This window comes from Entelurus aequoreus, linkage group LG26, assembly GCF_033978785.1.
Source record: "Entelurus aequoreus isolate RoL-2023_Sb linkage group LG26, RoL_Eaeq_v1.1, whole genome shotgun sequence".
Lineage (NCBI taxonomy): Eukaryota > Metazoa > Chordata > Actinopteri > Syngnathiformes > Syngnathidae > Entelurus > Entelurus aequoreus.
The window spans coordinates 9,388,635-9,414,811 of record NC_084756.1 but is presented as its reverse complement, the minus strand read 5'-3'; the positions used below and the strand labels follow the sequence as shown (position 1 = coordinate 9,414,811).

General features: G+C 40.0%; 1 protein-coding gene across 1 annotated transcript in view; it reads right to left on the bottom strand.

The window, feature by feature from the left end:
- Positions 1-26,177, bottom strand: part of gli1 (GLI family zinc finger 1) — a 143,620-nt gene that overhangs the window by 48,776 nt on the left and 68,667 nt on the right. The window contains exon 2 of the mRNA XM_062038119.1: positions 1,495-1,604. Within this exon, the coding sequence (XP_061894103.1) occupies positions 1,495-1,565 (71 nt within the window). The 5' untranslated portion in view covers positions 1,566-1,604. The remainder of the gene's footprint in view (positions 1-1,494; positions 1,605-26,177) is intronic.

Genomic DNA, 26,177 nt, shown 5'->3' with positions numbered 1-26,177 from the left:
CCTCCTGCTACCGAAAATTGCACAAAAAGCAAAAGATAATTATATAAACACTACGGCCATTCTAGCCAATCAGAACAAAAAGTCATTTCGGGAAAAGACATAAACAACATCCATTTTCTTCCCCTTAGCCGAGGTCAGGTCGCGGGGGCAGCAGCCTAAGCTGAGAAGTCCAGACTTCCCTCTCCCCAGCCACTTCGTCCAGCTCCTCCCAGGGGATATAGAGGCGTTCCCAGGCCAGCCGGGAGACGTAGTCTTCCCCGTGGCCTCCTGCCAGTCGGACGTGCCCTAAACACCTCCCTGGGGAGGCGTTCGGGTGACATCCTGAGCAGATGCCCGAACCACCTCATCTGGCTCCTCTCGATGTGGAGGAGCAGCAGCTTTACTTTGAGCTCCTCCCGGATGACAGAGCTTCTCACCCTATCTCTAAGGGAGAGCCCCGCCACCCGGCGTAGGAAACTCATTTCGGCCGCTTGTACCCGTGATCTTGTCCTTTCGGTCATAACCCAAAGCTCATGACCATAGGTGAGGATGGAAACGTAGATCGACCGGTAATTTGAGAGCTTTGCCTTCCGGCTCAGCTCCTTCTTCACCACAACGGATCGATACAGCGTCTGCATTACTGAAGACGGCACACCGATCCGCCTGTCGATCTCACGATCCACTCTTCCCTCCCTTGTGAACAAGACTCCGAGGTACTTGAACTACTCCACATGGGGCAAGATCTCCTCTCCAACTTGGAGATGGCACTCCACCCTTTCCCGGGCGAGAGCCATGGACTCAGACTTGGAGGTGCTGATTCCCATCCCAGTCGCTTCACACTCGGCTGTGAACCAGTCCAGTGAGAGATGAAGATCCTGGCCAGATGAAGCCATCAGGACCACATCGTTAGCAAAAAGCAGAGACCTAATCCTGCAGCCACTAAACCGGATCCCCTCAACACCCTGACTGCGCCTAGAAATTATGTCCATAAAAGTTATGAACAGAATCGGTGACAAAGGGTAGCCCTGGCAGAGTCCAACCCTCACTGGAAACGGGTCCGACTTACTCCCGGCTTTGCGGACCAAGCTCTGACACTGATCATACAGGGAGAGGACCGCCACAATCAGACAGTCCGATACCCCATACTCCCTGAGCACGATCAAATGCCTTCTCCAAGTCCACAAAGCACATGTAGACAGGTTGGGCAAACTCCCATGCATCCTCAAGGACCCTGCCGAGAGTATAGAGCTGGTCTAACGTTCCACGACCAGGACGAAAACCACAAACCTGAATCCGAGGTTCGACTATCCGGCGTAAACAACACACAGGTAACAAAACCATAACCAAGAGTCAAAATACTTATGTTTTACACTCTGAAGAACTGTTTTGTAAAATGTGAATCCTGCCAATGCAAAAAATACAGTATAAACAGTTTTATTGTGGTGTACACCACAGTTTGTTATAAAGATACTAGGATATCATGTAGTAGAGGAGCATGCTCGGTGGGTTTCTTACCCTCTGGAGGGCTGGCTGGGTGAGGTCTCATACTGATACAGGCCCTGGTGTGGCTGCATGTCCACTGGCATCGGGGCTCACAGGCCCGCCGCTCGCCTCACGCCGACGACCTGACGCAACACAAAGACACGCTCAGGACTTACACAAACCACAGTGGACTCAAACACGGAACAGACAAAAACAGTTGTGGGCCCAAAAATGGATGTGTAGGACGATAATAACACAGCACCAGGCTGAGTTTATTTTCAAAGGCGGTGCTCAAATACGTTTAATGAGAAGTAGGATGAAAGTATGAATTAGAGCAGCACACTTCTTGCAAGCAGCATGATTTTACATCTCATGCTAAAATGTATCACATGTTCCAGACAAACAAAAGTGGAGTATTTGAATGAAAAGTCTTGTTTTTCTATAAAGAAGTCTGAGAAAAAGTTGTACTATTAAAGTGACGGATCAGAAAATAAACTTACAATAACTACAATAGAAAACATACAAGAATAAAGTCTTATTTTTAAGAAGGAAGTTGTATACATGCAGTTACTGATGCTGCGCTCTCTCTCTCTCTCTCTCTCTCTCTCTCTCTCTCTCTCTCTCTCTCTCTCTCTCCCTATATATATATATATATATATATATATATATATATATATATATATATATATATATATATATATATATATATAAACACACACACACACATATATATATATATATATATATATATATATATATATATATATATATATATATATATATATATATATATATATATATATATATATATAGTCAAGGTTTCTGTGGTTTATCCGTTATACAGTGCTCAATACCGGAGTAGAGTGGAATATAGGTTAGGTCAGGAAAAAACACAGAGGCTATATCATCCCGACAAGCCTGTTTCGCAGGTCTCCCTGCTCGTCAGGGGATTTTATAAAATGTGTCAGGAACAGATGCAAAAGCACATTTTTACATGATAATATATCATATTGTAGGTGTTTATTACATTCATATTTTGTTTTTGGTTTTTACATTTTTGCTGTGTTTTGCTTGATTGTAAAAGATACACCACTATCAAAGAGTTGGTCCGAGAAGTAAAAGATGTTCAGTTGTTGTTCATATTCAATGTTTTATTGTTCGTAGTTAATATTGTAAATCCCACTTTCTTTCTTTTCATGTACATTTTGAGTGTCCCATTCAGTAAAAAACTGTAACATTCCATTCCGTTTTTTTGAGGTGGTCTGTCATAACTTTTTTACAATAGAATTGATTGCTCCTATTAGCTGCATTGCTAGCTACCTAGAACCAGACAATTGTTATATGTTAGAAAGCGAAAAAAACAAAAACCTTTTGTTAGAACTCTATCGGACATTGGCTCCCTTTTTTTCAGGAACACTAATACCAAAAGTCACAAACACACATATTGTACAGCTAAATGAGTATATATCATTTATACACACATACACATTGGCAGTGGCGGGCCGTGCGTTTCCCACCTAGGCCTTCAGTGATGTCCGACTTCAATGATTACCTCTCAAAATACTATCATTGATGTCACCACATGACCAATGCTGGAGAAATACTATACAGAAACACATTTACTTTATTTTATAAAATCCCCTGAGGAGCAGGGAAATCTGCGAAACAGGCTTGTAGGGATGATACAACCTCTGTCTTTTTTCCTGAACTAACGTATATATATATATATCCATCCATTTTCTAGACAGACAACATTCACACTCACATTCACACACACACTATATATATATATATATATATATATATATATATATATATATATATATATATATATATATATATATATATATATACATATATATATATATATATATACATATATATATATATATATATATATATATATATATATATATAGTTGGTAGAGTGGCCGTGCCAGCAATCGGAGGGTTGCTGGTTACTGGGGTTCAATCCCCACCTTCTACCATCCTAGTCACGTCCGTTGTGACAATGGGCAAGACACTTCACCCTTGCTCCTGATGGCTGCTGGTTAGCGCCTTGCATGGCAGCTCCCGCCATCAGTGTGTGAATGTGTGTGTGAATGGGTGAATGTGGAAATAGTGTCAAAGCGCTTTGAGTACCTTGAAGGTAGAAAAGCGCTATACAAGTATAACCCATTTATCATTTATATATATATATATATATATATATATATATATATATATATATATATATATATATATATATATATATATATATATATATATATATATATATTTATATAAATACACTATATTATATAAATACACTATATTAAGAAATAAAGTTTGAAACCTGCAACAATAAGGTTATATTTGGCTATATTGTGCATTGGTGACCTCACCAATGCGCTTTTGGAAGAATGGTGGAAAATTCCCATAAACACACTCCGCAACCTTGTGGACAGCCTTCCCAGAAGAGTTGAAGCTGTAATAGCTGCAAAAGGTGGACCCACATCATATTGAACCATATGGGTTAGGAATGGGATGGCACTTCAAGTTCATATTGCCAAATACTTTTGGCAATATACTGTATATTTTTGTGTTGTATACTTATTGATCTACCATATACATACTTATTTGTATGCATACTGAGAGAATGAAAGCATATTTTTTTTAAATATGTATAGGTTGTACGAAAAAACATGTTTTTGTGAAAAGTGATCAGATTTTCCCCACCCCAAAAAAAATATGTGCAAGGGATGAGAGAATATATTTTAGTAGGTAAATGCAAAAAGACAATGCTGAAGCGTTCAGGTGTTGTGTCTACAAGGAGGACGCTCATTCTTTCTATAAACACCTTCTGACCTCCTGATCATGTTGCCAGCCTTCCCACGTGACAAGTGAGAAAAGTGGTGTGGGCTGAGGATGAAAGAGGGTGTGTTGTTGCCAGGATGGTTATGTTGCTGCTGCACAAGTGTTAGAATCTGTTTAAGCCTCACAGGGACTGTGTAAACTTAGCAAGTGGCTAAATGACACAGGAGGACCTGGTGCTAATTGCATAGCTCGGGGTGTATGTACGATAATTAGCTGAAGTGCTAAATGGAGATCTCCACCGACACTTCAGCTGTCCAATACTCATAAATGCCACAAAGGGGCGCTTATACACACATACACACACACACACACACTACACCTGTCTGTCTCGCAAGGGTGTTTGACTATATTGGATTGTCCAACAAGTCTGCACATACAATGGCACTACGATTGTGTGGCAGGTGTTTACAAACCCCAAAAGCAGTGAAGTTGGCACGTTGTGTAAATGGTAAATAAAAACAAGAATACAATGATTTGCAAATCCTTTTCAACCTAGATTCAATTGACTAGACTGCAAAGACAACATACTTAACATTCGAACTGGTAAACATTGTTATTTTTTGCAAATATCAGCTCATTTGGAATTTGATGCCTGCAACGTGTTTCAAAAAACAAGAAGAATGCTCATCAAACACTTATTTGGAACATACCACAGGTGAACAGGCTAATTGGGAACAGGTGGGTGCCATGATTGGGTATAAAAGCAGCTTCCATGAAATGCTCAGTCATTCACAAACAAGGATGGGGCGAGGGTCACCACTTTGTCAACAAATGTGTGAGCAAATTGTAGAACAGTTTAAGAACAACATTTCTCAACCAGCCATTGCAAGGAATTTAGGGATTTCACCATCTACGCTCCGTAATATCATAAAAAGGTTCAGAGGATCTGGAGAAATCACTGCACATAAGCGGCAAGGATGAAAACCAACATTGAATTCTCATGACCTTCGATTCCTCAGGCGGTACTGCATCAAAAAGCGACGTCAGTGTGTAAAGGATATCACCACATGGGCTCAGGAAACACTTCAGAAAACCACTGTCAGTAACTACAGTTGGTCGCTACATCTGTAAGTGCAAGTTAAAACTCTACTATGCAAAGTGAAAGCCATTTATCAACAACACCCAGAAACACCGCCGGCTTCGCTCGGCCCAAGAATTTTCTCAATTTATTCACAATATACTCCATATGTAATAACAATAAAAATAAATAAATACATAATAATTGGTGAAGTAAGTTATATTTCATATGGTGAGATGAGTAAGATTATCTAGAAAATGAATGGATGGATGAGATAAATTCAGAATGTTTATCATGGTTCTTCTTCTTTGTACTTTGTAAACACTTTAAGTTTGAAGAGTTTCTTGAAGTGGATCATATTAGTACATTGTTTGCTTTCTTTGCTTCATCCATTCCATCATTTAATTCCACATACTGATATACTGAATGTCTTAAGTGTTGTACGTGCGTACAAATGTTTTAAATTACATTTTGCTCTAAGATTATATGTCTCCTCTTTTGTTGAGAAGAATTGTTGTATATTCTTGGGTAGCAGGTTATAGTTTGCTTTGTGCATAATTTTAGCTGTTTGCAAATTCACTATGTCGTGGAATTTCAGTATTTTTGATTAAAAAAATAAGAGGTTTGTATGTTCTCTATATCCAACATTATGTATTTTTCTAACTGATCTTTTTTGTAAAACCATTAATCAATGAAGTGTACTTTTGTAGTTATTTCCCCATATTTCTACACAGTAACTCAGATATGTAACACTAGTGAGCAGTAGAGAATATGAAGGGATTTTTGGTCTAGAACATGTTTTGCTTTATTCATTATTCACGTGTTTCTTGCAACTTTATGTTGTATATTTTTTACGTGAGATTTCCAGTTCAATTTATCATCAATCATTATACCTAGAAATTTGGTTTCGTTTACTCTTTCAATTTCTATTCCGTCTATTTGTATTTGTGTTTGACTTTCTCTTCTACTGTTACCAAATAGCATTATTTTAGTTTTACTGAGATTCAAAGATAGTCTGTTTTTTTCACATCCTCTTTTTAATGTGTTCATTTCTTCTGTTATTATTTGTATTATCTTCTGTGTGTTCTCTCCTGAACAAAACACAGTTGTATCATCTGCAAATCATACTAACTTTAAATCTTTTGTAACTTTACAAATGTCATTTATATCGAGATTGAACAATTTTGACCTAGTATTGATCCCTGAGGTACACCGCAGGATATATTTAGCGTTGCAGACGTGTGTTTGCCTAGCTTCACGTATTGTTTCCCGTTCGTTAAATAACTTCTAATCCAGTTTAAGACCAACCCTCTGTTATTATCCTGCACATATGCATATATTCCACAATTCTTTTTTAAATCACTGTCATATTTTTTGGCCAATAATTCCATGACCAATTCAAAGGGACTTTAATGAGAGGAGCAGCAGCATATTAAAAACTTTAGGGCCATAAATCCCTTTTGACTAATAGGGGTGCAAATCTTTGGGCACCAAACGATTCGATTTGATTCTGAGTCCTGGATTGATACGATTCTAAATTAAAATTGATTCTGGCACTGTATAATTTGGTATAACAATTATAATGACACTTTTTAAAAACATGTTACAGGTTAGAAAATCTCCTTCGAGTTTCACGGAGATGGCCCAAAAATACATTTAAAAATTGCTTTTTATAACAAATAAAACATTTTTACACCCTTACTGATTAAATAAGTCTGATTACTCTAGACCCGGGCCGTAGTTGGCCCAGGTCTGCCTTAACTCCTGGCTTGCTCTTCTTCACCTGTGAATAATGTAGGAAAGAGCGGCATGTTGGTCCTCCATGGAGATTGTTCCACTGATGCAAGAGAGAACTGGTTTCCAATCGCATAATCTAGGTGTCTGAATCTGATTTTTAAAAAGCCTAACAGGACAGATTAAGGTGTTCCCATGTGTTGTAGAACCCTTGTTTTGAGCCAAATTATTTGAGGAATCCGACTAATTTAGTGCATCTAAGGCCTCGTTTATACTAAGCCGGATAAGGTTATCAAGGGTAAATCCCACCTAACCTTATCCGTGTCCACACACACACAATGGTTGTTTAAAGGCCTACTGAAATTATATTTTTTTTATTTAAACGGGGACAGCAGATCCCTTCTATGTGTCATACTTGATCATTTCGCGATATTGCCATATTTTTGCTGAAAGGATTTAGTAGAGAACATCGACGATAAAGTTTGCAACTTTTGGTCGCTGATAAAAAAAGCCTTGCCTGTACCGGAAGTAGCGTGACGTCGCAGGTTGAAGGGCTCCTCACATTTCCCCATTGTTTACACCAGCAGCGAGAGCGATTCGGACCGAGAAAGCGACGATTACCCCATTAATTTGAGCGAGGATGAAAGATTTGTGGATGAGGAACGTGAGAGTGAAGGACTAGAGTGCAGTGCAGGACGTATCTTTTTTCGCTCTGACCGTAACTTAGGTAAAAGGGCTCATTGGATTCCACACTTTCTCCTTTTTCTATTGTGGATCACGGATTTGTATTTTAAACCACCTCGGATACTATATCCTCTTGAAAATGACAGTCGAGAACGCGAAATGGACATTCACAGTGACTTTTATCTCCACGACAATACATCGGTGAAGCACTTTAGCTACGGAGCTAACGTGATAGCATCGTGCTTAAATGCAGATAGAAACAAAAGAAATAAGCCCCTGACTGGAAGGATAGACAGAAGATCAACAATACTGCTATCAGGAGACACCGAACCAAACCCTGGACCTGTAACCACACGGTCAATGCTGTGCCGCCTGTCGAAGCCTAGCAATGCTGTTGCTAACGACGCCATTGAAGCTAACTTAGCTACGGGACCTCGTCAGAGCTATGATAAAAACATTAGCGCTCCACCTACGCCAGCCCTCATCTGCTCATCAACACCCGTGCTCACCTGCGTTCCAGCGATCGATGGCGTGACGAAGGACTTCACCCGATCATCGATGCGGTCGGCGGCTAGCGTCGGATAGCGCGTCTGCTATCCGACTCAAAGTCCTCCTGGTTGTGTTGCTGCAGCCGGCCGCTAATACACCGATCCCACCAACAGCTTTCTTCTTTGCAATCTCCATTGTTCATTAAACAAATTGCAAAAGATTCACCAACACAGATGTCCAGAATACTGTGGAATTTTGCGATGAAAACAGAGCTTTTTGTATTGGGATACAATGTGTCCCAATACTTCCGTTTCAACCATTGACGTCACACGCATACGTCATCATACATAGACGTTTTCAACCGGAAGTTTTGCGGGAAATTTCAAATTGCACTTTATAAGTTAACCCGGCCGTATTGGCATGTGTTGCAATGTTAAGATTTCATCATTGATGTATAAACTATCAGACTGCGTGGTCGGTAGTATCAGAATCGTTTTATTGCCATTGTTTGAGAACGAGTTCACAAACAATGGCAATAAAACGATTCTGATTCTAGTAGTGGGTTTCAGTAGGCCTTTAAGACCCCCTCCCCCCCTCTGTCCGCCGGCGCAACGTGAACTAATACGCATGTGCGGAAAATGCGCACGTCATAGTCACCTCCGGTGTTGCTTTGTGTGCAAGTTCTTAAATTAAATTTAACTTATTTGAACAATTTCCAGTGTTGTGGTTGTGATAATCTGAAATTCCTTGCTCAATCTGTTTTGTCTGCACACCTGTTCACTCTCTCTCTCTCTCATCCACAGTGTGGGGTGCAGCTGGCGCAAGGCAGCAGCACACACCTGAGGACAATTAAGCGGCAGCCTATTTGACCTGGCTGCTGACAACAATGTGAGCGCCGGAACTTTGTCTACTGCTTTCAACAGTCGCACGTGTCAGTGGTCTTGCCAGAGAACTCCCTAGTTGGTCTTGTGCCCATCCTTTCAGGTTTGCCTTATTATTCCTAGCCTTGTCTAGCGTCTTAGTGATGGGTTGATGAGGCGTCATGAAGCATTTCGACACATTGCAAAACTGTATTGATACTGTGTCGATACTGTGTCACTAAATACTAACATCTGCTGGACATTAAAAATCCCTACAGGCAACCTATGGACCGACTCAACTGACACTGATTTTATGACCTAGTACAGGGGTCGGCAACCCGCGGCTCTAGAGCCGCATGCGGCTCTTTAGCGCCGCCCTAGTGGCTCTCAGGAGCTTTTTTAAAAATGTATGAAAAATGGAAAAAGATGAGCGGAAAAAAATACATTTTTTGTTTTAATATGGTTTCTGTAGGAGGACAAACATGACACAAACCTCCCTAATTGTTATAAATCACACTGTTTATATTAAACATGCTTCACTGATTCGAGTATTTGGCGAGCGCCGTTTTGTCCTACTAATTTTGGCGGTCCTTGAACTCACCTTAGTTTGTTTACATGTGTAACTTTCTCCGACTTTCTAGGACGTGTTTTATGCCACTTCTTTTTCTGTCTCATTTTGTCCACCAAACCTTTAACATTGTACATGAATGCACAAAGGTGAGTTTTGTTGATGTTATTGACTTGTGTGGAGTGCTAATCAGACATATTTGGTCACTGAATGATTGCAAGCTAATCGATGCGAACATGCTATTTAGGCTAGCTATATGTACATATTGCATCATCATGCCTCATTTGTAGCTATATTTGAGCTCATTTAGTTTCCTTTAAGTCCTCTTAATTCAATTTATATCTCATGACACACTATCTGTATGTATTATGGCTTTTAATTTTTTGCGGCTCCAGACAGATTTGTTTTTGTATTTTTGGTCCAATATGGCTCTTTCAACATTTTGGGTTGCCGACCCCTGACCTAGTATATAAACCAAGTCATTGTATTTCATTTAGGATTATTTCATATCTTCATTTGAATAAAAATATATTTTTATCTTTTTTAGATACAGTCAATAAATAATGTGAACATCTAAGAGAACGTGTTGTGAATGAGGATGCTTGTGGACTGGGAATTTTTTATTTTTTTTACACATTTTTATTTAAAAAAAAACAGTTTTTCCAACGTATTAAATTTTAGACGATTTCTCTTCTTCGTCATTATTTCCCCGGCTGTAGAAAAGACCCGATCACAGGGCACAGAGGAGGCGTCAGTGCGACACAGTTCGCGTATCGGTCACGTGACCGAAACAGCTCATGATCCGTCACGTGACTTTCTAAAAGCGGTAAGCGCACCGACACAGGGTTTTGCTCTATGAGCTCGACGCATGCGCCGATGCATCGTTGTTGCCGAGTTTTTCTTGGGATGTCGTATCTCTTAGTAGTATTTTGCATGTTGTGTTTTTTGTGTTTTCCACCATCGCTTTGTTTTTGCTATTTTTTTGCTACTTCTTCAATAAAGAGAAGAACTCTTGATAACACGCTATACGTCTCTGCATCCTTGGGATCCACTCACCTATTCGTTACAGTGGTATTTCAATTAACTGGAATCCAGTGTGCTGTGGGGCCCTATTGTAGTGAATCACACCTGAGACATCATAAATTAATCAAATCTTTAATAAACACGTAAACAATGTGATAAAGAACATTTTACATCAATCAATCTAGGGATCTAGATATCTGGTCAGGACACTCCTCACTCTTTTGCCTTCACCTTCATTGTCCATTCCTTTTTGGTGACTTTATATACTCTGGACCTAGACGTTGAGTCCGCGACATACATGGCGAACAATAACTGATACAGTCTGCTTTGCCAGTCCAAATGTATTCACCGTTTTCCACAGTCTTCCCTCGACGGCCAGGTAATACAAAGCACACGCTACCTTTTTTTTATCACATCCACGGGAGCCCGCATTCTCGTTGTCTCTCCTTCGACAAATGGACAAAGTTTTTTGCTAAGTAGAATCACAGCTGACCTGGACATTGGAAATTTCTCTTGCCGTCTGAAAAGTGTTGTATCCAAAATAGCTGCAATGGCTTTCTCTTAAGGTATTCATGTGTGATTTGTAGATGTAGAAGAAGGAGAAACACGGGCATGTCTGGATGACTCGCCTCCATATTTCCAGTGGTTAGCTCCAAGTTACGAAACCGCTTTATTATGAAGCTGACGTCACTTCCTGTGTGGGGCGCGGTCTTTCTGGCGTCACTTCCTCTCCAAACTCAGTTTGTAAACGATCAATGAGTCCATACAAAGCTAAGAGCCGGAGATTCAAGAAACACACGGCCCACTTACCCTTGTAAAAATTTGTCCGAGAAGGGGAACCTTAAACGCTGGTTTAGTGTGGCTGAAACGGGGCTTAGGCTAAATATTTATTCCTTTAAGGGGTTAAACAACTTAGTGTAGACATGGCCTAAATGTAGTGATTGGGAGGTGAAAGGGCCAGCCACAACAAAACAATGAATAAACACGGTGCTCACCAAGAAGAGAAACATGGTCAGTGAAAATTCAAGCTTTCAACACAGAACAGACCTATTTATATTCATTCTTTCCCAAAGACACACTAAACCATTTTTTGCACGTGTTTAAAGGTCGTAACACTCATAAAAAGAGGAATTGTGAAATGTCACTACACTCTGACACAGAGTTTATAGGTCTGAAGTTCAAGTTCCCCCCCAAAATAGACACAGTAGGGATTTTAGGCTTTCTAACGACTTTCAGCACATTTTGGTCTTGCATCAGCCTGATGACGTCACCTCCAGAAGACTGCAGGGTATTTCATATTGTATGTTTTGGTAGCATCTTTATCCTGAATCATGTCGTTTTTTGTGCGTTATTTAAAGGAATGCTCAAATACACTATATTGCCAAAAGTATTTGGCCACCCATCCAAATGATCAGAATCAGGTGTCCTAATTACTTAGCCCGGTGTATAAAATCGAGCACTTAGGCATGGGGACTGTTTCTACAAACATTTGTGAAAGAATGGGCCGCTCTCAGTGATTTCCAGCATGGAACTGTCATAGGATGCCACCTGTGCAACAAATCCAGTCGTGAAATTTCCTTCATAATGATGTAAGAGTCCAGTCCATCAGGGAGACGACAGAGGGGAACTTCTTACATGTAGACAGGTCGACAACACAGAGACATCACCAACTGATGCATAGAAGAGTGGTCCACCCCCGGGTGAACAGCTAGCGCTTCTCCCAGACTGGTACCTCTCCATAGATGACTAAAGAAGGGGTCAGCCTGCACACCTTTCCAAATTATGGAATATGAGGAACGTATAGACCTCTTCAGGCAAATTGACGTGGACCAAGCGAGAGGAGTACAATTTGCTGTAACCATTTGAAGGATTCTGACATTAAAGAAGAACAATTTTGGTAGGAGTTAGAATGGATAAAAAATTCAATGAGTGAAAATCAGGAGCATGATCAAGAAACGAAAGACTAACTTAGAACATGCAGACAAAAGGACAAAGAAGAGCAGACTGAGCTCTTAAAAACAAGAGACAAATAAGTAAAGATCCTTGAATCCTTTTTTGTGTCCTCTTCAACTGATGTTTTCCTCAATATGCTTGAGGAAATGCTGAAAGAGCGAAGGAAACACAGTCTACGGAAGAGCAGGGAAGTCTTTTATTATTTACCTTTTGCTCATAATTTTAACCATATCAGTTTTGAAGTAATCATGGACCGGGGCGACAAAATACATGCAATTAAGTGATCAAAATTATAGTTTTACCTGCCTTTATTCACAAGGTATATGCAGAGAAATGGATAGACCAAGAGGGGGCGACAGATCAAGACTGGTGATGGAAAGGGGTGGTTCCAACTACTTCATCTGACATCACATGGACAAAGATAAGACCTTCTGGAGGAATGTTCTGTGGTCAGATGAAACAAAAATTGAGCTGTTTGGCCACAATACCCAGCAATATGTTTGGAGGAGAAAATGTGAGGCCTTCAATCCCAGGAACACCATTCCTACCATCAAGCATGGTGGTGGTAGTATTATGTTCTAGGCCTGTTTTGCTGCCAATGGAACTGGTGCCTTACAGATAGTAAATGGGACAATGAAAAAGGAGGATTAACTCCAAATTCTTCAGGACAAGCTAAAATCATCAGCCCGGAGGTTGGGTCTTGGGCGCAGTTGGGTGTTCCAACAGGACAATGACCCCAAACACATGTCAAAAGTGGTAAAGGAATGGCTAAATCAGGCTATTATGAAGGTTTTAGAATGGCCTTCCCAAAGTCCTGACTTAAACGTGTGGACAATGCTGAAGAAACAAGTCCATGTCAGAAAACCAACTCATTTAGCTGATCTGCACCAATTTTGTCAAGAGGAGTGGTCAAAAATTCAAGCTTGTGGATGGCTACCAAAAGCGCCTTATTGCAGTGTAACTTGCCAAGGGACATGTAAGCAAATATTAACATTGCTGTATGTATACTTTTGACCCAGCAGATTTGCTCACATTTTCAGTAGACCCATAATAAATTTATAAAAGAACCAAACTTCATGAATGTTTTTTGTGACCAATCACTCTTATCACAAAAAAATAAGAGTTGTAGAAATGATTGGAAACTCAAGACAGCCATGTTCTTTACAAGTGTATGTAAACTTTTGACCACGACTATATCTACCCATTATTCAAAAATACATAAAGAGAACTTAGTCGTAAAATTTGGACGTTTGGACAATATGGGTCAATCCTGGCAGGACAAGCTAGAACTCTGCAAAGAAGTTATTACCCTAACTAGATTTACTTGAATGTTGCTGGAATGCCACTGCAGCAGTTTTTTGATGGTGGTTGGTAAGGTGGTCTTGGCGGTGATGGGCAAAAAGAAGCAGGATACTGGAATTGGACCAGTGTGCTCTGACATAATTTACGTTGGGTGACATTTCTCTAAATCATCCGCCTTCCTTCCTGTGAGGGTCATGTCTTCAGGGACCACAGACATTTCCTCAGGTCTCCAGTCACAAGATGCCCCGTTTCTGGGCAACAAATCTAGCTTTGACATATGTGACATCCTCCTTGCACATTTTGTGGAATATGTCACAAAGTAGAGCTTTTTTGTTTTGTTTGTATTGATAATAGTCGGGAATGTAAATACGCAGCATTTGTGGAATCATACTGTAGTCATGGAGTTATTAAAGAATCCATGCAATCTTTATTCCTTATAGCAGTGTTTTGCAACCACTGTGCCGTGAGATACAGTCTGGTGTACCGTGGGAGATTATCTAATTTCCCCTATTGGGTTAAAAATATTTTTTGCAAACCAGTATTTATAATCCGCAAATAATGTGCCGTTGTTTAGTGGTCGGTGCTGTCTAGAGCCCGGCAGAGTAACCATGTTATTCTCCTCAATATCAGTAGGTGGCAGCAGGTAGCTAATTGCTTTGTAGATGTCGGGAACACGTCGTGTGAGACGACGATGGTTTGTCGTTATCACAATATGCAGGCGACAGCGGGAGGCAAAGTGCAGGTAAAAAGGTATCTAATGCTTCAACCAAAAATAAACAAAAGGTGAGTGCCCCTAAGAAAAGGCATTGAAGCTTAGGGATGAACGAAACTACAACTGAACTGGCTACAAAGTAAACAAAACAGAATGCTGGACGACAGCAAAGACTTACAGCGTGTGGAGCAGAGACGGCGTCCACAAAGTACATCCGAACATTACATGACAATCAACAATGTCCACACAAAAAAAGATAGCAACAACTTAAATATTCTTGACTGCTAAAACAAAGTGGGTGCGGGGAATAGCGCACAAAGGAAGACATGAAACTGCTACAGGAAAATACCTACAAAACAGGAAAAGCCACCAAAATAGGAGTGTAAGACAAGAACTAAAACACTACACACAGGAAAACACCAAAAAACTCAAAATAAGTCACGGCCTGATGTGACAGGTGGTAACAGTACACCTACTTTGAGACAAGAGCTATATTGATGCATGCTTGGTTATGGTTTAAAGTCATATCCAACAATTGCGACAACGACTTTTTATTGTCAACTGAGATTCATTATTTTATGATTTCTGCTGGTGGTGTGCCTCTGGATTTTTTTCAATAAAAAAAATGTGCCTTGGCTCAAAAAAGGTTGACAAACACTGCCTTATAGTTTGCTCATGATGCACATTGTATAATTGCTTTATTTTCCCAAAATAAGAATTACACATTTTAAAAGGACATTTTTGTCCTGTTCAAAATGAATTGGCAATTTCGCAAACTTCCACCTTTCCTGCATTTCTCAACCGATGTTCGACCATCAACACCTTCCACTCGTCCAGAAAATCAAATCCAACAATTTTCAAAATTCCTGCATTTCCCAGAAATTCCACGTTTCTATTCCACTATTTTGACCCTTTTCCTCTTTCGACTACTTCGCCTGCCTTTTTTTTAACCGATTTCAACAATTCTACAACCAAAACATTGCACTAATTTAGGACATTTGGGCTACCTATTTTTTATCTCCCCAAAATTCCCGGTTTACCTAATATTAGCATACTAGCTTTTTAGCGATATTACGCTGGTATACACATATTCAAATATTTTGTTACTTCACACACATTAACTGCTAGCATGCTAACATTTGGTTTTAACATGCTAACATTAATATTAACATTAGCAATTTGTAAAACATACAAAACAAAAATGAATAAAACAATTTGTGATGATTTAAAATGTTTTAATGTAAATGAGGAAGTCCGGATTGATGCTATCATGGCTACGATGAGCATGTTTTTTTGTGCACGGCTTTTTGAAGTTGGGTTTGAAGCATGATACTGATAAAGCATGTTCCCTGGGGGCAACCCCTGGCATTTATGAAGAACTGCTTTAAAGTGTTTACTTTCAAGCTAGCTTTGCCTGATATTTACCCCAATTCCCCAGCCCCGAAACATTTGTTGTATGTGAGATAACTGATCTCTTGCAAATTGATGCTAATTTAAACCTGTGGCATTATCTGATCAAAAGGTCTTCAAAAGGGTTTAAACACAACATGATTTTGTTTCAGGGCACATCAAGGCCACGCCCCTGCTCGGCTGCAAGCAATCTGCAATCTGCGAACCTGGGTTTGATGAGGGCAGACGGCATAAAGACCAGCGTACCCGAGGATCCGGTGCCGGAACGTAGTTCTCTGTACACAGTAAGCTATTGCGTCTCTGGCTCTCCTCCCGCATACTTGCTCTCTCTCTGTGCCTTCCGTGTTCCCGTGTCTTATGTCCTTTGTGTTTTCCGCAGTGCTTTCCCTGTCTCCCGTGATCGAGCTGTGTGCCTCCACTTCCTGTTGGATTCCGGACTGTCTCCCTGGATCCTCGACCCCTGCTTGGACACGGACCTTTTGACGCCTCGCTATACCCCCCCGACAACCTGCCTATCTCACGGACATTCAAGCCTGCCTTTCCCCTCCAGGACTGCCGCCTCTCGCTCAACACTCACGGTAACACACAACAGTTAATCCCACACATAGTCTCACACACACACACACAGTTTGGGTTTTTGTCACACTACATTCTCTAGTTTATATTATTATTGTTTATTAATATATTTATTGTCATTATATATATAATAAAACATAGAGCTACTATGTCCCCTTGTGGTCTGTGCCGTCTACTCCTCCTAAACATAGCATTTTGTTTAGGATTTAAGTTTTTTTTTTGAAGAAGTTCAACACTATGACACTATTGTTCTTTTTTTTTAATGTTTTTGTTTTTCATAAAAGGCTGTAATGATAATGTCAATGAGGGATTTCTAATCACTGCTATGTTGGAATTGTTATTAATATTGATACTGTTGTTGATAGTATTCATTTTTGTTTGATTGCTTTTGGATTGTTTTGTGTCATGTTTGTGTGTCAATTGCTCTGTTTATTGCTATTCTGAATGTTTCTGGGTAGGGTTTGGTTTTGGAATTGGAATTGCATTATTATGGTATTGTTGTGTATTGTTTTGTTGGATTGATTAATAAAATAAAAAAATTAAAAAATTAAAAAAGTTGAACAAAACAAGTGTAATAAAATACGAATCAAATTGTTTTCATGCCCTTCAAAAAATTAAGGACCTTTTGTCTTTGAAAATGATTAAAATCAATGGGTTAAAAGTTGCGCTTTTATAGGAAGGAGAAGCAGATACCAGAGTCGATCTACTAAATAAAATATGTTTTTTGGGGGGTGGGCGTCAAGGTCCGTTGGGACGGTTTGGAGGAGGAAGAGCATAACAAAGTCAGGTTGACTTTAATTTTTTCACACAGCCTAATGTGCTGTAATATAATATTGAAACACACTTTCAAGTGACTGACGAGAACATGTACCACATTTTTCAGACTATAACGCGCACTTGAAATAGTTTTATTTTCTCAAAAAATCGACAGTGCGCCTTATGTATGTATTCATTCTGGTTGTGCTTACTGACTGATTCTACGTGATACAAGGTGTAGTGATACGTGTGACCAGTAGATGGGAGTCACACATAAGAGATACGTGTGGACTGCAGGTTGACGCCTGTTCAATAAATGTCGCTAGCAAGTGCCGGTAAGCAAGCAAGACCAACACTTTGCTGTTTCATTGAGAATATAGAACATTACACACAGCCCTCAAAAATTGATCAATATGTTTTAGTATGACTTTGGTAAGCGAGTCATACCAAATGGGAGCCATTACCTCCCTGCTTGGCACTCAGCATCAACGGTTGGAATTGGGGGTGAAATCACCAAATGATTCCCGAGCGTGGCCCCCGCTGCTGCTCACTGCTCCCCTCACCTCCCAGGGGGTGAACACGGGGATGGGTCAAATGCAGAGGATAATTTCACCACACCTAGTGTGTGTGTGACTATCGTAACTTTAACTTTTAACTATGAAGCCACACCGCTTGATGGAATGTCTGCACATTACGGCTACCTCTCTTTGTTTATAATGAATATTTTCTGATGGATCTACTCTCTGTTTTATGTTGCATATGCTGTAATATTGTATATGGTAATTGGGATTTGTTATATATTGTATATATTATATAAAAATATAACATAATATATCAGTATATATTATGTACTGTATATACAATATGTAAATATTACATATATGTTATATTTTATATTGCTACTATGGTACATTTTTAGTCTACTTTATACCTGCATTATCCTTTCCAGCCTTACCCTTTCCATCCTTTGTAACTGAGCTACTGTGTGGAACAATTCCCCTTGTGGATCAATACAGTTTGTCTAAGTCTAAGTCTAAGTCTACCATAGTCAGACGTACTGTGCTTCAACATTATTATGGTGTGCGTATGAGGACCTATTAGGAGACATATTATCAGGCGTTTTGTTTTGCAAAACCAACTTTTCCCACGTTTTGGAACCTGCTGTCGTGTATTTGGGATCCGCATAAGTCGCGAAAATGTGCGTGCGTCCGCCATTGTTGTCCGCACCTTCTTTTCCTCTATCCTAATGTTGCCATTTCAAATAGAAGATAGCGTACAGTTTTAACTTCAATCTGTTAGTATGAATGCGCTAACAACTACAACAAAGATGACGGGGAGAAGACGCTGTCGAAGTGGAGGCACGCAAATAAGACCGCCCACAAAACGGCGCATCCTGAAGCGAGTGTCAGAAAGCGACTTGAAGATGATCTGTAAAACATCATCTATGCAACATTTAGAGCAAAGAACCATAACAGGACCCCTTCGATGCACCTTATGTATTGAAATAGATCCAAATAGAGCGTTCATCGACACTGCGCCTTATAATCCGGTTCGCCCTATGGTACGAAAAATAGGCAATGTGGCTAAAGACCTGACCATGGTCCAAATACACATTTGTGACTATAGTCCACATGTCAACTAATGTCCTTTACAGTCAAGTCATGTTGTTCTTTTCTATCTCTGTGTGCTATCTTCTACTCCCTCCTAGTCGCCCACACCCTCATTCCTCCTCTCTCTCTCTCTCTCTCTCTCTCTCTCTCCTTGGGTTCATTCCTCCTCCTCTCTCTGTCTCTCTCGCTCTCTCTCTCTCTCTCTCTCTCTCCTTGGGTTCATTCCTCCTCCTCTCTCTCTCTCTCTCTCCCCCCTTGGGTTCATTTCTCCTCTCTCTCTCTCTCTATCTCCCCTTGGGTTCATTCCTCTCTCTCTCTCTCTCTCTCTCTCTCTCTCTCTCTCTCTCTCTCTCTCTCTCTCCTCTCTCTCCCCTTGGGTTCAATCCTCCTCTCTCTCTCTCTCTCTCTCTCTCTCCTTGGGTTCATTGCTCCTCCTCCTCTCCCTCTCCCTCTCTCTCTCTCTCTCTCCTTGGGTTCAATCCTCCCCCCCCCCCCCATTGGGTTCATTCCTTCTTTCTCTCTCTCTCTCTCTCTCTCTTCTTGGGTTCATTCCTACCCTCTCTCTCTCACTCTCTCTCTCCCCTTGGGTTCTAATCCTCCTCTCTCTCTCTCTCTCTCTCTCTCTCTCTCTCTCTCTCTCTCTCTCTCTCTCTCTCTCTCTCCTTGGGTTCATTGCTCCTCCTCCTCTCCCTCTCTCTCTCTCTCTCTCCTTGGGTTCAATCCTCCTCTCCCCCCCCATTGGGTTCATTCCTTCTTTCTCTCTCTCTCTCTCTCTCTCTCTCTCTCTCTTCTTGGGTTCATTCCTACCCTCTCTCTCTCTCTCTCTCTCTCTCTCTCTCTCTCTCCCCCCCTTGGGTTCATTCCCCCTCCTCTCTCTCTTTCTCTCTCTCTCTCTCTCTCTCTCTCCTTGGGTTCATTCCTCCTCCTCGCTCTGTCTCTCTCTCTCTCTCCCCTTGGGTTCATTCCTCCCCTCTCTCTCTCTCTCTCTGTGTCTACCCCTCATGCATTTTCAATTTTCAATTCCTCTCTCTTCTTGGGTTCATTCCTCCCTTTCTCTCTCTCTCTCTCTCTCTCTCTCTCTCTCTCTCTCTCTCTCTCTCTCTCTCTCTCTCCTTGGGTTCTTCCTCCTCTCTCTCTCTCTCTCTCTCTCTCTCTCTCTCTCCTTGGGTTCTTCCTCCTCTCTCTCTCTCTCTCTCTCTTCTTGGGTTTATTCCTCCTCGCTCTCTCTCTCTCTCTCTCCTTGGGTTCATTCCCCTCTCTCTCTCTCCCTCCCTCTCTCTCTCTCTCTCTCTCTCTCTCTCTCTCTCCTTGGGTTCATTCCTCCTCTCTCTCTCTCTCTCTCTCTCTCTCTCTCGCTCTTTCTCTCTCTCTCTTTCTCTCTCTCTCTCTCTGTCTCTCTTTCTCTCTCTCCCAGGGTTCATTCCTCCTCTCAATTCAATTTCAATTTAAAGGGGCTTTATTGTCATGGGAAACATACGTTTACATTGCCAAAGCCAGCATCAAAACACAATCAAAACACTTAAAATGTATCAAATTTAAACACCTATCGAAATAATAATTATTATAATAAAGAAGTGCAATACCTTTCAATATAGGTGCATATATGTCTACATGAAAGTAAAGATAACTTGTAAATAGCAGCAGTTTTTCTAATCTCTCTCTCTCTCTCTCTCTCTCTCTCTGTCTCTCTCTCTCTCTCTCTCTCTCTCTCCCCTCGGGTTGGTTCCTCCTCCCTCCCCCTCCCCCTCCCCCAGCCCATCGAGGTGGGTGTTCCAGGACTGTTATGACTTAGGGAGACAGCTCCAACGTTCCTGATGTGGCCGGGCTTGCGGAGGATTGTGTTGTGTTAGTGCTGGAGACGGAGCAGCGAGGGAAGGCGGGGTCCGGGCCCTCGGCCAACCACGGGCCAGACCCTACCTCGTTTTCTTCCCTACCTCTCTCCGTCTTCCCCTCGACACCCACTGACTTTTTGTGGCCCTCTTGTTTTCCTTCAGTGGTAAACTTTGTTTTGAAATTCTGGTTTTGTTTTTCTAAGCCCACCCCTCCCCACATGGGCTCCTCCCCGTGTTTTTACCCCCTTTTTACTCCAGGCTCTGAATTCCTTGCAGCTGCTGTAATTGGGTGGGGGGGTGGAGATGTCGCTGTAGTGTACAACGTAAACCCTGCTGCCAGTCAGATTAGTGTCATATCTACTTGGAGATTCTTCATCGGACTGACTTGAAGCCCCCTCCACTTGAGAAGCTATCAAACAAGAGTAAAGATCATGGTGACGTGCCAACAGTCCGACTATTGTCTTATCTTTTACCTCTTATTGTCATAATAAGTCATCTTAATTTGCCTGTCCTAAATGAATCACGTCATGCAGTATTTTGGAGCCTAAAAATGGGTGACAGTGTTGTTGTTTTTGTAAAAACTGTTAAAAAAAACCCCACCCTAAACAACAATGGCAGACTGCAGCAATGCTGTAGCATTTGAACTTACTGTGAACTAGTTGAGGTGTGAATGCTCCAATGCTGACACAATGTAGTATGAATGTAAGAATAGTTTGAATGTTTGAAGAGTTTGAATTTCCAGGAAAACCAGAATTTTGTTTGCAACTTGGGAAAGTGTTAGTTTGAATGTCCAGGATGAGTGGAATGTGTTGATGTTGGAATGGTTTGAATCGGTTGACAAATGTGGGAATTGCGCAACTTGGGAAAATGTCCCATTCATTTCAATGGGAACTTCCAGGAAAATTGGGAATTTGGGGAAATGCGGGATTTTTTGGAAAATGATTAGGAGCATGAATGTACTGAATGAGCTGAATTGGTTGGTGTTGGAATTGTTTATATCGGTCAAGAAATGTTGAAGTAGTAACAGTTTTTTAATTGAAAAATTGTACTGCGGAGTTTCGGTAAAAGCGGGTGAATGTTCTGAATGAGTTAAATTGTTTGGTGTTGGAATTTTTCAAATCGATCGAGAAATGTTGAAGTAGTAACATTTTCAATTGAGAAATGGTATTAAGGAATTCATGGAATTTTTCCAGTACAAATAAAAAGTCTGTTTTTTGTCCTGATTAAGAGGAATGTTTTGACGGCGGAAGGGTTGAAATGCTTTGAAAAATGTGTGAGGAGTAGTCGACAGAAAAAAGAGTGGAAATAGGGCTTTGGAAAACCAGAAATTCTGGAAAATCCTGGAATTTTTTTGAACTTGGAAAAAGAGTGGTTTGAGTTTCCCAGATGGTGGAATGTGTTGAAGGTGGAATGGTTTGAATCGGTTGACAAATGTGGGAATAGTGCAACTTGGGAAAATGTCCCATTCATTTCAATGGGAACTTCCCGGAAAATTGGGAATTTTGGGAAAAGCGGGGTTTTTTGGAAAATGATTAGGAGCATGAATGTACTGAATGAGCTCAATTGGTTGGTGTTGGAATTTTTTATATCGGTCTAGAAATGTTGAAGTAGTAACAGTTTTTTAATTGAAAATTTGTATTATGGAATTCTGTAAAAGTCTGTATTTTTTTGAATATGGTAAAAAAAACTTGAATGTTCTGAATGAGTTGGTTTGTGTTGGAATTTCTCAAATCGGTCGAGAAATGTTGAAGTAGTAACATTTTCAATTGAGAAATGGTATTAAGGAATTCCTGGAATTTCGGGAAAACCAGGACTTTTTACCTGATTAAGAGGAATGTTTTGACGGTGGAAGGGTTGAAATGCTTTGAAAAATGTGAAAGGAGTAGTCGACAGAAAAAAGGGTGGAAATAGGGCTTTGGAAAACCAGACATTCTGGAAAATCCTGGAATTTTTTTCAACTTGGAAAAAGGGTGGTTTGAATTTCCCGGATGGTGGAATGTGTTGTAGGTGGAATTGTTTGAATGTTGAAGAGTTTGAATTTCCAGGAAAACCGGAATTTGGTTTGGAACATGGGAAAGTGTTAGTTTGAATCTCCAGGATGAGTGGAATGTGTTGATGTTGGAATGGTTTGAATCGGTTAAAAAATGTGGGAATTGTGCAACTTGGGAAAATATCCCATTCATTTCAATGGGAACTTCCCGGAAATTTGGGAACTTTTGGAAAAGCTGGATTTTTTTGAAAATGATTAGGAGCATGAATGTCCTGAATGAGTGGAAATGGTTGGTGTTGGAAATGTTCAAATTGGTCAAGAAATGTTGAAGTAGTAACATGTTGAATTGAAAAATGGCATTACAGAATTCCTGGAATTTCGAGAAAACCGGGAATTTTTCCAGTTAAAGAAACACTTTCTTTTTTTGTCCTGATTAAGAGGAATGTTTGAAATGGGTTGAAAACTGTGGAAAGAGTAGTCGAAAACTTGAAAAAAGGATGGTTTGAATTTCCAGGATGAGTGGAATGTGTTAATGTTGGAATGGTTTGAATAGGTTGAAAAATGTGGGAATTGTGCAACTTGGGAAAATGTCCCATTCATTTCAATGGGAACTTCCCGGAAATTTGGGAAAAGCGTGATTTCCTTGAAAATGATTAGGAGCATGAATGTACTGAATGAGCTGAATTGGTTGGTGTTGGAATTGTTTAAATTGGTCAAGAAATGTTAAAGTAGTAACAGTTTTTTAATTGAGAAATGGTATTACAAAATTTCTGTAGAAGTGGGTATTTTTTTAAACTGATAAAAAACTTGAATGTTCTGAATGAGTTGGTTTGTGTTGGAATGTCTCAAATCGGTCGAGAAATGTTGAAGTAGTAACATTTTCAATTGAGAAATAGTATAAAGGAATTCCTGGAATTTCGGGAAAACCAAGACTTTTTACCTGATTAAGAGGAATGTTTTGATGGTGGAAGGGTTGAAATGCTTTGAAAAATGTGAAAGGAGTAGTCGACAGAAAAAAGGGTGGAAATAGGGCTTTGGAAAACCAGGAATTCTGGAAAATCCTGGAATTTTTTTCAAATTGGAAAGAGGGTGGTTTGAATTTCCCGGATGGTGGAATGTGTTGTAGGTGGAATTGTTTGAATGTTGAAGAGTTTGAATTTCCAGGAAAACCAGAATTTGGTTTGGAACTTGGGAAAGTGTTAGTTTGAATCTCCAGGATGAGTGGAATGTGTTGATGTTGGAATGGTTTGAATCGGTTAAAAAATGTGGGAATTGTGCAACTTGGGAAAATATCCCATTCATTTCAATGGGAACTTCCCGGAAATTTGGGAACTTTTGGAAAAGCTGGATTTTTAAAAAAATGATTAGGAGCATGAATGTCCTGAATGAGTGGAAATGGTTGGTGTTGGAAATGTTCAAATTGGTCAAGAAATGTTGAAGTAGTAACATGTTGAATTGAAAAATGGTATTACAGAATTCCTGGAATTTCGAGAAAACCGGGAATTTTTCCAGTTAAAGAAACACTTTCTTTTTTTGTCCTGATTAAGAGGAATGTTTGAAATGGGTTGAAAACTGTGGAAAGAGTAGTCGAAAACTTGAAAAAAGGATGGTTTGAATTTCCAGGATGAGTGGAATGTGTTAATGTTGGAATGGTTTGAATAGGTTGAAAAATGTGGGAATTGTGCAACTTGGGAAAATGTCCCATTCATTTTAATGGGAACTTCCCGGGAATTTGGGAATTTTTGGAAAAGCGGGATTTTTAAAAAAATTATTAGGAGCATGAATGTACTGAATGAGCTGAATTGGTTGGTGTTGGAATTGGTTAAATCGGGCAAGAAATGTTGAAGTAGTAACAGTTTTTTAATTGAGAAATGGTATTTTTGGTAAATCCGGGAAGTTTTTTGAAAATGGTAAAAAAACTTGAATGTTCTGAATGAGTTGGTCGGTGTTGGAATTTCTCAAATCGGTCGAGTTTTGGCGGTGGAAGGGTTGAAATGCTTTGAAAAATGTAAAAGGAGTAGTCGACAGAAAAAAGGGTGGAAATAGGGCTTTGGAAAACCAGGAATTCTGGAAAATCCTGGAATTTTTTTCAAATTGGAAAGAGGGTGGTTTGAATTTCCCGGATGGTGGAATGTGTTGTAGGTGGAATTGTTTGAATGTTGAAGAGTTTGAATTTCCAGGAAAACCGGAATTTGGTTTGGAACTTGGGAAAGTGTTAGTTTGAATCTCCAGGATGAGTGGAATGTGTTGATGTTGGAATGGTTTGAATCGGTTAAAAAATGTGGGAATTGTGCAACTTGGGAGAATATCCCATTCATTTCAATGGGAACTTCCCGGAAATTTGGGAACTTTTGGAAAAGCTGGATTTTTAAAAAAATGATTAGGAGCATGAATGTCCTGAATGAGTGGAAATGGTTGGTGTTGGAAATGTTCAAATTGGTCAAGAAATGTTGAAGTAGTAACATGTTGAATTGAAAAATGGTATTACAGAATTCCTGGAATTTCGAGAAAACCGGGAATTTTTCCAGTTAAAGAAACACTTTCTTTTTTTGTCCTGATTAAGAGGAATGTTTGAAATGGGTTGAAAACTGTGGAAAGAGTAGTCGAAAACTTGAAAAAAGGATGGTTTGAATTTCCAGGATGAGTGGAATGTGTTAATGTTGGAATGGTTTGAATAGGTTGAAAAATGTGGGAATTGTGCAACTTGGGAAAATGTCCCATTCATTTTAATGGGAACTTCCCGGGAATTTGGGAATTTTTGGAAAAGCGGGATTTTTAAAAAAATGATTAGGAGCATGAATGTACTGAATGAGCTGAATTGGTTGGTGTTGGAATTGGTTAAATCGGGCAAGAAATGTTGAAGTAGTAACAGTTTTTTAATTGAGAAATGGTATTTTTGGTAAATCCGGGAAGTTTTTTGAAAATGGTAAAAAAACTTGAATGTTCTGAATGAGTTGGTCGGTGTTGGAATTTCTCAAATCGGTCGAGTTTTGGCGGTGGAAGGGTTGAAATGCTTTGAAAAATGTAAAAGGAGTAGTCGACAGAAAAAAGGGTGGAAATAGGGCTTTGGAAAACCAAGAATTCTGGAATTCTTTTTTTTAACTTGCAAAAAGGGTGGTTTGAATTTCCAGGATGGTGGAATGTGTTGAAGGTGGAATGATTTAAATCGGTTGAAAAATTTGGAAATGGTGAATGTTTGAAAAATGTCCCATTCATTTCAATGGGAACTTCCCGGTAATTTGGGAATTTAGGGAAAAGCGTGATTTTATTGAAAATGATTAGGAGCATGAATGTCCTGAATGAGTTGAAATGGTTGGTGTTGGAATTGTTCAAATTGGTCAAGA